The sequence below is a fragment of the Sceloporus occidentalis genome, unplaced genomic scaffold (assembly GCF_023333645.1).
Source record: "Sceloporus occidentalis isolate IW3139 unplaced genomic scaffold, rSceOcc1.0.p SCAF_43, whole genome shotgun sequence".
In the NCBI taxonomy this organism is placed as follows: Eukaryota; Metazoa; Chordata; class Lepidosauria; order Squamata; family Phrynosomatidae; genus Sceloporus; species Sceloporus occidentalis.
The window spans coordinates 1,245,887-1,259,994 of NW_028317023.1; the positions used below are offsets into that span (position 1 = coordinate 1,245,887).

Below are 14,108 nucleotides of genomic sequence, written 5' to 3' on the forward strand. Positions count from 1 at the left end.
TGTGCACAGAGACGAAAGTAAAAAGTTATGTCACACAAGTTGCCCTTTGGCAAAGAGTTGGGCGTAACCAGAAAACACAAGGCGGGAATGACCAGACAAGAGTCACCAAAATAATCTATCAGTATCAATTAAAACATTTGAAACGTAGAATTTTAAAGAACAATCTTCTTCATGGAATTAAAACATACTATTTTTTTTAAGACCACCAATAGGTCGTAGTTTTATTCAACCAGCGTATTGTTCAAGATATTTGTACGGGACTGCTTCACTTAAAGGAAGCTAAAATATGTTTAAAATTAGTGTTGTTTATTCTAGTAGTTGTCTGTCCTCTATTCTGCCCACCCCATGCTTACAAACCATAAACCATTTTAATTAACCCTTAATTTCCATATACCAAAATAGCTCATATGGCCAATTAAAAGAAATATATTTTAATAGCAAATTTTATTTAAAAAAAAAAAAAAAAAAAAAGTCTGCTCAATTCACATTTCTTTCATGGATTGCTTAACTGCCAAGGCCATCTTTATCAGATGGCAGCTGCCTAAGACTCAGGGGTCCCTTTAGTTTTCCAATGACCCATCAATGGATTCCACCTTCCACTGTTACTAATGGTTTGTCCCATGGGGACTTCCTGTCTGGAGTGTGCGGCGAGCACGCTTCCTGCACTAGGGGACACGTCTGAGACTACAGAGAAACTGCCTGCTTTGCGGGGTGCCATTTTTAGCACAGAGGACAGTATACTCCACTACTGAGAGTAGTACATTTAGCAACGTGCTTGAAACATCCTCGAGTTGGATCTATCCTGTTTAAGATGGTCACATTATATAAAAATATTTAATTTTGTAAATTTTATATTATGACATTTATTAATACAATTGTAACAGCAGGTTTCTGAGAGTCCAGTAAAGCATGTAATTAGGGCTGCAACTAACGATTATTTTAATAATCGATTAGTTGGCCGATTATTTCACCTTCTTATTTTACTGACATAATAATAAAAGCTACAAGAACCCAAACACAGTGTTTCTCAAACTAGGTTTTAATACAAAGTTATTAGTAAATATTAATTCATATGTTAACTATTTTTCATATTTAATAAAAACTATGAGAAAAAAGCCTTGTTTAAATTTTTTTTATTTACCAAACTGCCCCCGGTTATGCACATCTGACCCCCAGCTTGCCACTCTGCCCCCATATATGCCTTATACCTCTTATATGCCAGTGATATGCAACTGAGCCCCGATATACCTTTTACCCCCAGATATGTTTTATGCCCCCCTGATACGCCTAATACCCCCTGATATACCTTTTACCCCAGATATGTTTTATGCCCCCCTGATATGCCTAATATTACATAGTAACAAAAAAAAAAAAAAAAAAAAAAAAAAAAAATATTGATATGCCTTATACCCCCTTTATGCCCTGAAATTCATAATACCCCCCATACACCACTATAACTCACCCATACACCACTCTGGCTCCTCCCCCTCCCATACACCACTCTGGCTCCTCCCCCTCCCATCCATCACTCTGCCTCCTCCCCCCTCCCATACACCACTTTGCCCCCTCCCATACTCCACTCTGGCTCCTCCCCCTCCCATACATCCCTTTGGCTCCTCCCCCTCCCATACTCCACTCTGCCTCCTGTCAGCCACGAAGGTTCACAAGACACCAGGGAGCCGGGTGGAGAGGCAGAGTGCCGTATGGGAGGGGGAGGAGCCAGAGTGGTGTATGGGAGGGTGGCTCCCATACACCCCTCTGACTACTCCCCCCTCCCATACACCGCTCTGCCTCTCTACCCGGCTCCGTTACTGACAGGAACTTTCACTGCAGCTTCATAGAAGCCTCAGCGTAAGTGAAGGTGAGTAACGGAGGCTGTCTGTGCGATGCAGACCCCCACCGGCTGACAGAGAGGATGATCCTCTGTCAGCCGGTGGGGGTCTAAACGATGCGCACAGACAGCCTCCGTTACTGCCCTTCACTTACGCTGAGGCTTCTATGAAGTCAGTAACGGAGCCGGGTAGAGAGGCAGAGTGATGTATGTCAGAGGGGTGTATGGGAGGGGGGAGAGAGACTGAAGTGAGAGACCGGCCGACAGTGAGGGGAATCCAGGTCCCCTGCAGCGTTGCGGGGGATCTGGATTCTAGTGTTATAATCCGATCTCTGTTTGAGGTCGGATTATAATTTTTATAAATCGATAAAAATCGATTCAATTAATCGATAATGAAAATCGTTGACAACGATTTTCATCGATTAGTTGTTTCAGCCCTACATGTAATTTCTATTATTCTATAATTAGAAAACAAGTAGCTGCTGTAAAGACATAAATACGTCTTACATACATTTATACTAGCATGAGTATACTTTGTGAAATGTGGCCATAGTATCTGTAGAGGGTGATTTATGGTGGGCTAATAGAATATAAAATATAGTTATAGGTGCCCAATAAGAGAGGTTTGCCTCATTAAAATTAAAGGGTAAAAACATTATGGGCAAAAACTAGAACGCTTTATCATTCAACACGTTATTACACTCTGTTATGGTCTTGACAGAAGGAACATCACACAGTGCTGGGAAGTAAGCCTACAGAACTGTCCTGTATTAGAACTCCAGCATTATGTCAGTTCTATAGAAAGCGTAGCAGGAAAGCTACAAAGTGTTATCTTACCTGTAGATATGTCTTAAAGATGTGCTTTGCAGATCGGGTAATCAGCTCACTAATTAAAATTTTCTACGAGGGAAAGAAACGTTTAAGCTTGTGCTCAGTGGAAATTTAGCATTTTAAAATACGTGCTTTAAAATATTTATGGTAAATATGCATCATATCTCCATCTATATCTGACAACATAATACAGGCACGCGAATATAAGCCATGCCTAAAAATAAACCTGCTCCGAGTTCAAAACATACAGTTTTTAATGCTCATTAAAGTAGGGACACCTACCCCATCGTTACATGGGCTCCCTTGTTTGTATACGACTGTCATTTTATACATTGGAATTGGAGCAATTCTGATTTTCTCAGATCACATCGGCACAGAATACGAATATCAACAAGCATCGCTTGTTTACATTACTATGGGTTACTCACATGGACATGATCTAACTGGGACGGAACAGGAAATTTGTTGACAACATCAAGGACTTTCCCCAAATACCGCATATTGATCCCTCTCTGGTGCATGGCTTCAGCTAAGGTGGCGCCATCCATGGGAACAACATTGTGGTCAAGACAATCCTTAATCTGTAAAGAGACATTTTTTAATGTTATAATGCAGCAAGACAAAAAGTAAACATTCCCTAACTCCAACGATACTGCAAGGAGATTAATAATATAGTTATCGCACCTAGCATTACGTACTTCACAACATTTAAAACTGGCCAAAGGAGTATAAAGGGGGAGGAAGGGGCGAGAGTCGGGTCCTAGACACACTTGGCAGGTATGTTATTCTAGCAATATTTACTGCAAATAATTTAACATCTACACTGAATAGGTTAACAGGGGACCAGTCAGCGAGTTACAGAAGCCCTAAAACGTGGCTGTTTCGGGGGGGCTTCTTTAAAAATCACCACATTAGGGGTCAAACATTGACCCAACTTCAGACTGCTGGTGGGAGGGTGCGGTGTATAGAACTGCTGGTGGACCACATGTTGGAGGCTTACATTTTAGAATCCCTACTCCCAACATGAGATTGTTTAGGGAATGAGCATCTTAAAATGTGTCTCTGAAACAATACGCAATGTAGTTGGTAAGCAGCATCCTTGCTGTAGGTCTACAAACCCAATTAACCTCTGTCTGAAGCCAAAGAGAGTACATTAATACAAAAGCTTAGCGCTGGATTGACAAAGTATATGGAGCGACAAGAATGCATGTTAAAACATGGCTCTAACTCACCAAACATGGTATCTGACAGGATAAGACAAAAGCTGCAGCATCCTTTAGCAGCTGCTTCTGGACCTGGGTTTCTTGTTGACTTGATTCTGGGAAACGCACACCTGTTGTCAAAGCATTAAAAGACTGAGTTTAAAACACAAAAAGATGGTGATATCATTGAACATGGTGTAAAACCAATACTACGAGAAAAAAATATCACTGGATTTTAGAGCCGGTTTCAAACTTTGGATTTAGAAATAGCAAGAAAGGATTACAATGTTTTCAACCAGTATTTTTTTTTTTTTTTAAACAAAACAAATTGGTCAATAGACTCAAAAACAGGCACAGAAGAGGCAGGTACCATGAACACGAGAAGACATACAACAAATGCCACATTCAATAATCTGGACTGACATCTGAAAATTCTGCAATAGAATGTAAATATCTAGAGTATTCCAGCCTTAAAAGCACAGAATAAAATAGAGAATGCCTGTTCATTATCGTCATGCTTACTGCTCTATGGAGACAGCTACATCAAAGTATGAAGGAAAAAAGCCCTGGCCTGAAGAAGACAATAAACAACCTTCACCGACATTGACCTTCAGTGTCAGGGACCATTGTTGCAACAATTCATTCTCTACTGGAGTGAACTTGGAGGTCAGACTAAATTGATCCACTTAAACATGTTATTTCTCACGAACACTGGCTAAATGTAATGTGTCAGCTATCCGTGTGTCCTTGGATAAGTTGCTTTGTTCCTCCTCGGTTCCAACCTATGCTTAAATCCAGCTTATTGTGATTAGGGGTCCACATCTTTCACACTGTTAACAATAACGTAGGGCTTAATAGTTCAGTACCTGGCGAGAAAATGTCTGGGTTGAAGCGGATGTCAAAGGATGTGTCACTAATGGAGCCAACAGCCTGACAGGCTTTCCGAATCACCTCTCTGCTTTTGGCATCAACTGAAAGCAAAAATAAGAAAATAAAAATCGGGTAATTCCATATATGTGTTTGGTAAGACTGAGTGAATCAATCAAAATAACAAAAAAACGGCTATATATAAGAAGTAGGTTTATGGTTTGGATGATATCCTTTGAATTCTGCCTTTTGGCAGATGAAACAAAGGGCTGTAACAGGGTAGACATTTCAGATAGAAAAAGACAAATCGCTAATGATCTAAGTAAATTAGAAGAATGATCGAGAGCGTGGCAGCTGCAGTTTAATGTTGATAAATGTGAAATAATGCATTGGAGATGAAAATAACCAGGAAAGAAATAACATTGGGAGACTCATGAGAAATTATGAGGACTTTAACATAAGCTGGTAATACAATACATCAGAAAAGCATTCAGAGTTGCTGTGTTGTATAACAAGAGGCATTAGACTCCATCTCCAGGAGATATTCTGGAGAACATTCAGAAACGGGCTACTAAAACGTCTGAGGTATAAGAAAATAGACTTTGGGGTCTCAATATGTATAGCTTGGAGGAAAGAGAGAGGAGAGATGTGATGGAAACGTTTAAATAATTAAAAGGATTTAACAAAGTACTAACAGGAACATTTATTTCAAAAATTGCAAGTCTTACAAGTCCTCTTTTTGTCAAAAGTATAATTTATACATATAAAACTGTGTGCAATGCAGGTCATATTTTATGATCAAGCTTCTCGAATGTATGAACGTTATCCCTGGCATTGGCTTATGGTCTGGTGTAGGGCTGAAACAACGAATCGATAAAATCGATAATAATCGATAACGGAAATCGTTGTCGACGATTTCCGTTATCGATTAATCGAGTGATCGATTAGTTGTTGGAGCACTCGGCTCCTTTTACTTACCTCCGCGAGCGTTCCCCGCTTCCGCTACACGCGCCTTCTTTTAGTTGCGGTTCGCTCTGTGCGAGTGGCTCCGTTCGCACAGAGCGGTTCGCTCTGTGCGAGTGGCTCCGTTCGCACAGAGCGGTTCGCTCTGTGCGAGTGGCTCCGTTCGCACAGAGCGGTTCGCTCTGTGCGAGTGGCTCCGTTCGCACAGAGCGATTCGCTCTGTGCGAGTGGCTCCGTTCGCACAGAGCGGTTCGCTCTGTGCGAGTGGCTCCGTTCGCACAGAGCGGTTCGCTCTGTGCGAGTGGCTCCATTCGCACAGAGCGATTCGCGGGGGTGGGGGTGGGGTTTCAGGGGATGCAGGGCAGAGTGGGGGGGGGCAGGCCAGGGTAGGAGACTGAGTGCAGGGCAGGGTGGGGGTGGGGATGCAGGGCAGGGTGTGAGTGTGGGGGCAGGGCAGGAGACTGGGTGCAGGGCAGAGTGGGGGTGGGGGTGCAGGGCAGAGTTGGAGACTGGGTGCAGGGCAGAGTGTGAGTGTGGGTGCAGAGCAGAGTGGGTGCAGGGTGTGAGTGTGGGGGCAGGGCAGAATGTGGGGGCAGGGCTGGGTGCAGGGCAGAGTTGGAGACTGGGTGCAGGGGTACAGTGCAAAGTGCCAGGGCTGGGTGCAAAGTGCCAGGGCTGGGTGCAAAGTTCTGGGTGCAAAGTGCTGGGTGCAAAGTGCCAGGGCTGGGTGCAAAGTGCCGGGTGCAAAGTGCCAGGGCTGGGTGCAAAGTGCCAGGGCTGGGTGCAAAGTGCCAGGGCTGGGTGCAAAGTGCTGGGTGCAAAGTGCCAGGGCTGGGTGCAAAGTGCCGGGTGCAAAGTGCTGGGTGCAAAGTGCCAGGGCTGGGTGCAAAGTTCTGGGTGCAAAGTGCCAGGGCTGGGTGCAAAGTGCTGGGTGCAAAGTTCTGGGTGCAAAGTGCCAGGGCTGGGGCAAAGTGCTGGGTGCAAAGTGCCAGGGCTGGGTGCAAAGTGCCGGGTGCAAAGTTTCTTGAACAGTAATAGTCCACCTCTTTTCAGAATGTTTGGGGTTATTTTGTTTCATAAATATTGTGTTTGGGTTTTTGTACTTTGAAAATATTGTTTTTTTATTACATCATAACAAAATAAGAATGTTAATGTAAATTTTAAGTTGTTTTTTAACATCCAGTTCATTAAATTATTTTAAATAAACAAAAAATTTGCATATTGTTTTTTTTTATCCGATTAATCGATTAATCGAAAAAATAATCGGCCAACTAATCGATTATTAAAATAATCGTTAGTTGCAGCCCTAGTCTGGTGATGAACCTGCAGGGTTATTTTTTTTTTTAGCGGAGGAGAGAGAGGGGCACAGAGTGTTTTTCGCTTATCAAGTTTTCCCTACCCGTTCGACGCCCCTCTCCTCTGTGAGCCCTCTAGCTCGGTCTCGGCTTGTAATGCTGAGCGCCGGAATATGAAGTCATTTCCGGCGCTAAGCAGTGAAGCAGCGGGCACCGTGGCAGAGCAGGGAGACTCGCCGCAGGACTGCTGGAAGGTAAGTGCATTACAAAGGGGGGTAGAGTAGATAATGACCCCTGGTGTCTGCGGGTCACCAAAGAGTATAGGTAACGGACCCCGGTAAAATTGTAATATCTTGCATTTTTACCCTCATTTAATGTTTAATAAGAATGATTGTCTAGTCTACACTTAAGTGTAACTTCCCTAGTCCCTCTGTTGTGTATTCGCCATTGTTGTATGTATTAGATTAGTCCAGTGCTGTATGTTGTCTGCACCCTGGATTGTTGTGTCTGGTGGTATGGTTCTTTGGGGGCTTTTTCCCCGGAGGAGCACCACAACTAGAAGTCAGGGGTGTCCCGCTAGACCCCCTGGTTCCCATTACAGTATTCTAGACAGGTTTGGCAAAACAGCAACTTAGAGAATTCTATGTCCCTGGTGAAAATTTCACAGAAAGACAATTAGAAATGTTTGGTTTTTTTTTTCTGTTTTTTTTAAATAGAAACATCAAAAAGTTTATAGTACATATTTAGCACACATTTCAATTACACAAGACCAATCCCACATATGCCAAATACCTGTTTCATTGTGGGCTTCCATGCTCTCCTCCAGTTCTTTGAGCTTGGACTCCGCGTCTACATTGTCTTTCTGATCATCAGACTGGCTAGCTTCTGGCAATTCATTTTTACCATCAGTCGGGGAGGCACCGTTTTCCAGGGCATTGGTGGCCTCCTGTATGGAGGACTTCTGCTGCATCAGCTGCATGGCAGCCATTTTCATAAACAGGAGGTACCTGGGAGAGAATGTCAGAACACGGTGTCATTTCTACAGCAAACGTTGGTGAGCCCCTCAAAATATCTGGCAGGGAAACATGCAGAGATTACAGGTGACCCAAGACAAGAGATCCACTGGATCCATCGGGGGGAAAAAAGGATACTTTAATTCGACCCTGCGTGCTTTGCGCCACGCGCGATATAGTTGTGCATGCTTTTACTCTTCAGTCACCACTATTTGCGCTGGGCACGCTGCAGACATTTTGGTTTTTTCACGTTATCAGTTTGGTTTCTTCAAAAACAAATTGGTGGATTTGCAGATGATTTTGCACAAAGGCACAGCTAGCTTCTGCCAGCAAGTACATGAACAAAAATATCAAATTCTGGTTTCCAGTTCCCATTTTAGGCAGTAATTTAACCATTAGGCCACTTGGAGATTAGCTATAGAGTTGCATTCTTTGTGACATTTATGGTGTCCTGTCCACTCTGTACAGTTTAGTGAACACAGGAATATTTGGGAAACATACAAAAAAAAAAAAAAAAAAAAAGCCCTGTAGAACGGGGTCACGTTATTCTTCATACTGCCTAACTCCAATCCTTTGATCCCAAGTATAAATAAAATTTTAAAAACCACACACAAAAGGTAAAAAAAAAAAATTATATATATAACATCTTAGATTTTTTATTGCATAATAGGGCTGTATTCATAATTATTAAGTATGAAGAAAAAAAAATACAAGAATATTCAAAATGCATATAACCTTAATTATAAGGGTATATATCTTATAATCAATCGAAAGTGTTAGTAGCACATAAAGACACCTAAATTAAAGTGCATCGATTAAAAACATTCCAGTTCTTAGGGGGAGCTCACAAAAAATATATGCCAAAACATACCTGTGTTCCACAAATGCGTCCACCAGCTCCTGACGTAAACAGCACAGCTTGTGCCTGTGCTCTTTGGGAAAACCCATTTTCTGACATTCCTCTGGCATCTCCTCACCTTCAATAGGTAGGAAGTTGAGATCAGGAGGGAAAGTACGGAGCAGGTCCAGAATATAATGGCGCCCGTCATTGCCAATGATACCCTTGCATTCCACCGAGGAGCACAGCTCCACTTCCTCATCCTTGTCATTAAGGACTTTGTGTTTTTGAATCTTGAGTGGCCGACTTGTTTTCTCTAGTAGCTCCAGGTACTTTGGGTGGGAGACCACAGTCTTACCAAAGTCTATTGAGCCATAAATGACACTTTGTTCCTGTTCGCGTTCTAATATTCCAGGGATGATAGACTGAGCAGTGACCCTGTAACCTCGATAATCCACCACCACCGTTCCCAAGGTGTACAGACCGTCGACATCTACTGCATTGTATGTCCGTACTCCATTGAGGTCGTTTGTGGGGGATACATAAGCAGCACTATCGCCTCCAAAATCCTTGTAGTGATCCCGGACATCAAAACCCAAGCTGAAGAAGATATTGTTCCAGATAAACATCTGCATCTTGGTTTCCTCACTGGGGTTAATAGCCATGACGTTACCGTCTATGACTGCCATAGCACCTCTGGTAGCAGCTGCTGTGAAGTCACTGTGCACCTACGAATACATATCCGAGTTAGGAAATACGTTCACATGTGCCACGTTACTGTTAGACAAGTCTGGTTAAACTAAGAAAATAAAGTATATCTAAAATTGATAAAATGGATGTGGTTAAAACATGAAATTAGTTTATCTGATTCATTAATGCCTGAGGAAGGGACCTAATAACTTGGTGTCGAAAGCTCGCAATTAAACTCTCAGTTAGCCAATAAATGGTATCATTTTAACTATACTTTTCTCCTTTTATCTGAAACTACCATACTATATTTTTTCGGGGGTTTTGCAGGGGTTTAGCTGGTACAGCTATTCAAAATTCCATCCACTAAGAACCAGCTCCATTCTACCCTTAGGTAACCCCTGATATGGGATTTGAAAGGAGAGTCCAGCCATCAATATGTACTTTAATGCATACAATAGCTGTACGGTCCCTTTACGTTTTCATGTTGCAAGTGTGAGAAGACTGTATACGATTGCCAGATCATTAAGTGTGAAGAAAACTCCAGACGCCGCAAGACGTTTTGTAACAAGGCAGCTAAACAAGTATAGGGGGAAGCAAAAGCTGCACGTTTCCTATTTTATCTGATACCTTGAAAATGGCTCTTTCACGGAGAAGTCTTTCCGGTAAGTTCTTGCGAGGCAACTCCCTCGTCGTCTGCAGCTCTTCATTCCAATCTCTAGTCTAAAATAATTACAATGAAATTTTAAAGGTGAAACGTCATATTTAACTTTTTAAAAGTTCCCAAAGATTATTAGAATAATGCGGTTAAAAGGGTGTTGTGTGGCATATTTAAGAACTAAATGGAGAGCAAAAGCAATGGGTCTCAGTCAACACCTCATGTCGAGGCTGAAGTAAAAAAAAATACTTTGAGAAAAGAGCAAAGGGAGAATCTCACTGGCTGTATCTGAGCTACAACTCCCAGAACCCCCAGACAGAGTCCAACATCAATAGAGAAAGTTTGCTACTGAATCCCTGTTAAGCAAGGGTGGGGTGTTGAGGCATTAGCATATCTAATGGGTCAGCTGTAGGACTTCCACTACGTATTTAACATTACCTGCCCTGGGATGTGCTCCTCATACCCCAGACGGGACGTGTAGGCATCCTCTGCTCTCACACAGTCCATTGCATGCTCAACTTGGGGTGCTGTCCAGCTGTATATCTGGAACGGGGTTGCGATCCGCTCAAAAGGATGTCTCTGGACTCTAAAGACACAATCCAGATCACATTAACTCGCTTTGTGTAAACGTATCCTTGTTATAAAAAGTAAACATGTTTGCCACAGCTCCCATTAACTTTGTCCATCTCTTGTTCCCATACACAGCACAAGGATTTATTGAACAGTGTTTGTTCCCACAACGTCCGCAGGCTCATTTCTCACATAGGACCATGTTTACTGAACCAAAACCCTGTTCCAGTCCTTTGGGTTCAATCACTCCAAACATAGCACTTGGACCTATGATAAAGTCAGAGTCTGAATGGCTCAAGTCTAAGTGGTTCACCTCGGATTGAACACTAACAGCAAAACATTTTACATGCAAAATAAGCACAATTATTAACAAGACATCATAGCCACACAAACAGAGCTATGGGGGCTCTACTGTAAAGTGGATATTTATATACAGTGTACATGCCTGTAATTGCCGGTAATTATAGGAACTTTTCTCCCTATCGCCTGTCTTTATATCACCACCCCATTCTCTCTCACTTTTCCTTTTCCTATGTTTCGCCTTATTTGCACTTTACTGTCCTATTCTGGTTTCTCCAGCCTTGTCACTCTCCATATCCATCAGCACATCCCCTCCACATCCCCAACTGTATTACATCCCCTACTTCTCCATCTGCTTCATCACCTAACCCCCCCGCATGCATTCACAATTTCCCTCCTCATCATCATCATCATCACCTATCGCTCATATTGTTCCGTGTCACCATCTACACCGCCTGCAGCTGCCTCATCACAGCCATGACCAGTTCTGACCGCTGCAGACCAGGAACACCCCATAAGAGCTGCAGTTCTGGAGAAGCTCTGACCCACTCGTCTAAACATCACAATTCGGCCCTTGTCAAAGTTGCTAGATCCGTACACTCCGTACCCATTTTTCCTGATTCTAACACATCAACTGAGGATGAAATGTTCGCTTGCTGCCTAATATCTCCCCCCCAGTGACAGGAGCCATAACAAGATTATCAGTGTCATTCACTTCACCTGTCGGTGTTCATAATGTTATGGCTGATTGGTATATTAGTGCCATAGCTCAAAAAGTTAGAATTTTTGTGTCTTGAGCTTAATTTTTTTTTATTTTAGTAAGTTTCAGAAGCAAATTGTAATGCTACGTTAGATAAAAATGCCAAGGGGGGTTATGCCAATGATCAGATAAACACCTTCCTTCCACTTACTTAATGAGTCAGTGAACTAGGTTTAAACGTAAGGATGTGTCATCAATGAGTTGCCTACAGAAGTTCCGGAGATCATTAACTCCTTAACAAAAAAAAAAAATCCTGGCTAATTACAGAAAGCATTAAACTGGAAACTGTTTCCAATCGATAAGAAACTAAATCATTGTGTATTGAGCTACAGACAACCTGATTGTTAAATAATTGTATGGCAACCCTATTCAACACGTCAAGAGCTTTATGAATGTTTTAGCCAAAGGACTGGTTCTGGTGATATAACAAAGCTGCTAGTTCAGGGTCGTGTAATTAAATATCGGGTGGCAATAATATTCGCAATCAATAGTATGTATTCCTCCTACTCGACAGAAGTTGTATTATTAAGAAATCCATCAAATTTCACAGTGAATATTTAGGATAACATACAAAAGGAAAATGTAATTATTAGACTGTGTTTTTAAGGCGTAGCAATAAAACTCATTCATATCGCCCCAACCATTCCCTATTTACTGTATAGCGCACTAACATAATAGGTCTGAACTGGTACTGTCCAAGTTGTTTTCTCCCATACATATTTGGGGTCTGTTCACTAAATAGACATCTTGCGCTATCCACCATGGCCAACCCAGCCTTTCTCGTATGTTAAACCGTGCCCCTTTCTACACCTGAGCCAGAAAATCCTAAAGAAGTCCCTTTTTTGTAAACTACAAGCAACAGAAACATCTAGTGGAAACATGAGGTCACATAGTCAAGCAATTCTGTCCTTAGCACTATTTCCAATTGTTGTTTCAGCTAAACCCATGGATAAGTGGACAGGTCCCTCAGAGTACAAAAATACGATCTATGCTTTCATTAGAAGCACCAATAATAACCCGTCTGCTCGGCATTCACAAGGGACGGAAAAATAATCCCCTACGTGCAGGGTCCTGTACAACTTCTAAAGAAATAATAGACGAATCATAGATATTTCTAATGGGTAGATGTCTGTTGCTAACCTTCAAGTTCCATAACTCACAGCTAGGGTTTGCCCAACCAAGGTGTGACTACATTGTATCTGCCCTTGCTTACAGATATAGCTTGCCTTACTTCATAATAAACTTTTTTTTTTTTAATATATTTAAGTGAAAACTGAGGTTCTGGATTTCAAGTTAATGGGCTCATTAAAACATAAAAGACTGGCCAATGCTTGTTCTCCAAGATCCATAAATAGCTCCCAATACAATGGTGGAGAATGGTTAAAGGTTCAGAATGGGAGTTCCACATGCCGTCTCACCTACAACACGTATAATGTAGTAAAATAGGTTTCATCTCATTAAATACACTTTATTTAAAAGTTTTTTTTACCGATTTTGCCTTTTTCTACCTCCCAATGGAATGAAAAATGCAGAACGAAAGGCACAGTCTGACTCTCTAAAGGTTAATACGCTTCAATAATTCTCATATTTCTTGTTTGCACTTAAGTCTTACAGATGAACAAGTCTTGTGAATCAAGATACACAAATAAAATCAGCTTTGACAGCACATTATCGGAACCCAGCGTTACCTTTTCTTCTGAAGTGCAGCAAAATTCTTCTTGAACGTTGGGCTGACCTGATTGAGCAGTTCCACCAGAGAGTGGCTGAGGAAGCTCGGGTTGGAGGGTTTGGGATTGAAGTTATAAGCGGTAGATCTGCAAAAGCAACATGAATACGGACAGTCAGAATAAACGAGGCTGTGAATCCAAGAGTGATATACTGTATACATTTGTTACATATGTAGCACCAGTTACATATTTAGTACGATGTGACACGATATTTGGCATGTCGTATCTAGCTACCATTCTCAGATTTACTTGCATGGGTCAGATATGTTCCTATTCTACATGGCTGAAACCCAACAAGATCAAAACAGCCGTTTATAGGAGGTACTTGGGCTCGTGTAGTTTTCAGCCCTGTGCTACGCTCAAATTATATACTAAATAAAGAGTAGCAGAAACATGCAGATGAGGATCACATTATTCAAAGTGTTCTTCCCCATCGTTAGCCCACTTGGCATTGAAAATACGTTTTTAATATATTCTAAAAAGCAGTTTAACTTTCTTTTTAATTGCCCCTAGTGTCTCTGCTTTGGATCGTTGGCATTGAAGTCATTACATTGATCTGTTCGATA

The 14,108-nt window shown here is 41.9% G+C and overlaps 1 protein-coding gene across 1 annotated transcript in view; it reads right to left on the reverse strand.

Moving 5' to 3' along the window:
• LOC149289662 (clustered mitochondria protein homolog) overlaps positions 1-14,108 on the reverse strand; it is a 28,237-nt gene that overhangs the window by 5,262 nt on the left and 8,867 nt on the right. Inside the window, exons 7-15 of the mRNA XM_089490212.1 lie at positions 13,504-13,629; positions 10,624-10,771; positions 10,158-10,250; positions 8,874-9,568; positions 7,782-7,996; positions 4,731-4,835; positions 3,895-3,995; positions 3,091-3,243; positions 2,669-2,731 (exon numbers count right to left, since the gene is read on the reverse strand). Of these exons, the coding sequence (XP_089346338.1) occupies positions 2,669-2,731; positions 3,091-3,243; positions 3,895-3,995; positions 4,731-4,835; positions 7,782-7,996; positions 8,874-9,568; positions 10,158-10,250; positions 10,624-10,771; positions 13,504-13,629 (1,699 nt within the window). The remainder of the gene's footprint in view (positions 1-2,668; positions 2,732-3,090; positions 3,244-3,894; positions 3,996-4,730; positions 4,836-7,781; positions 7,997-8,873; positions 9,569-10,157; positions 10,251-10,623; positions 10,772-13,503; positions 13,630-14,108) is intronic.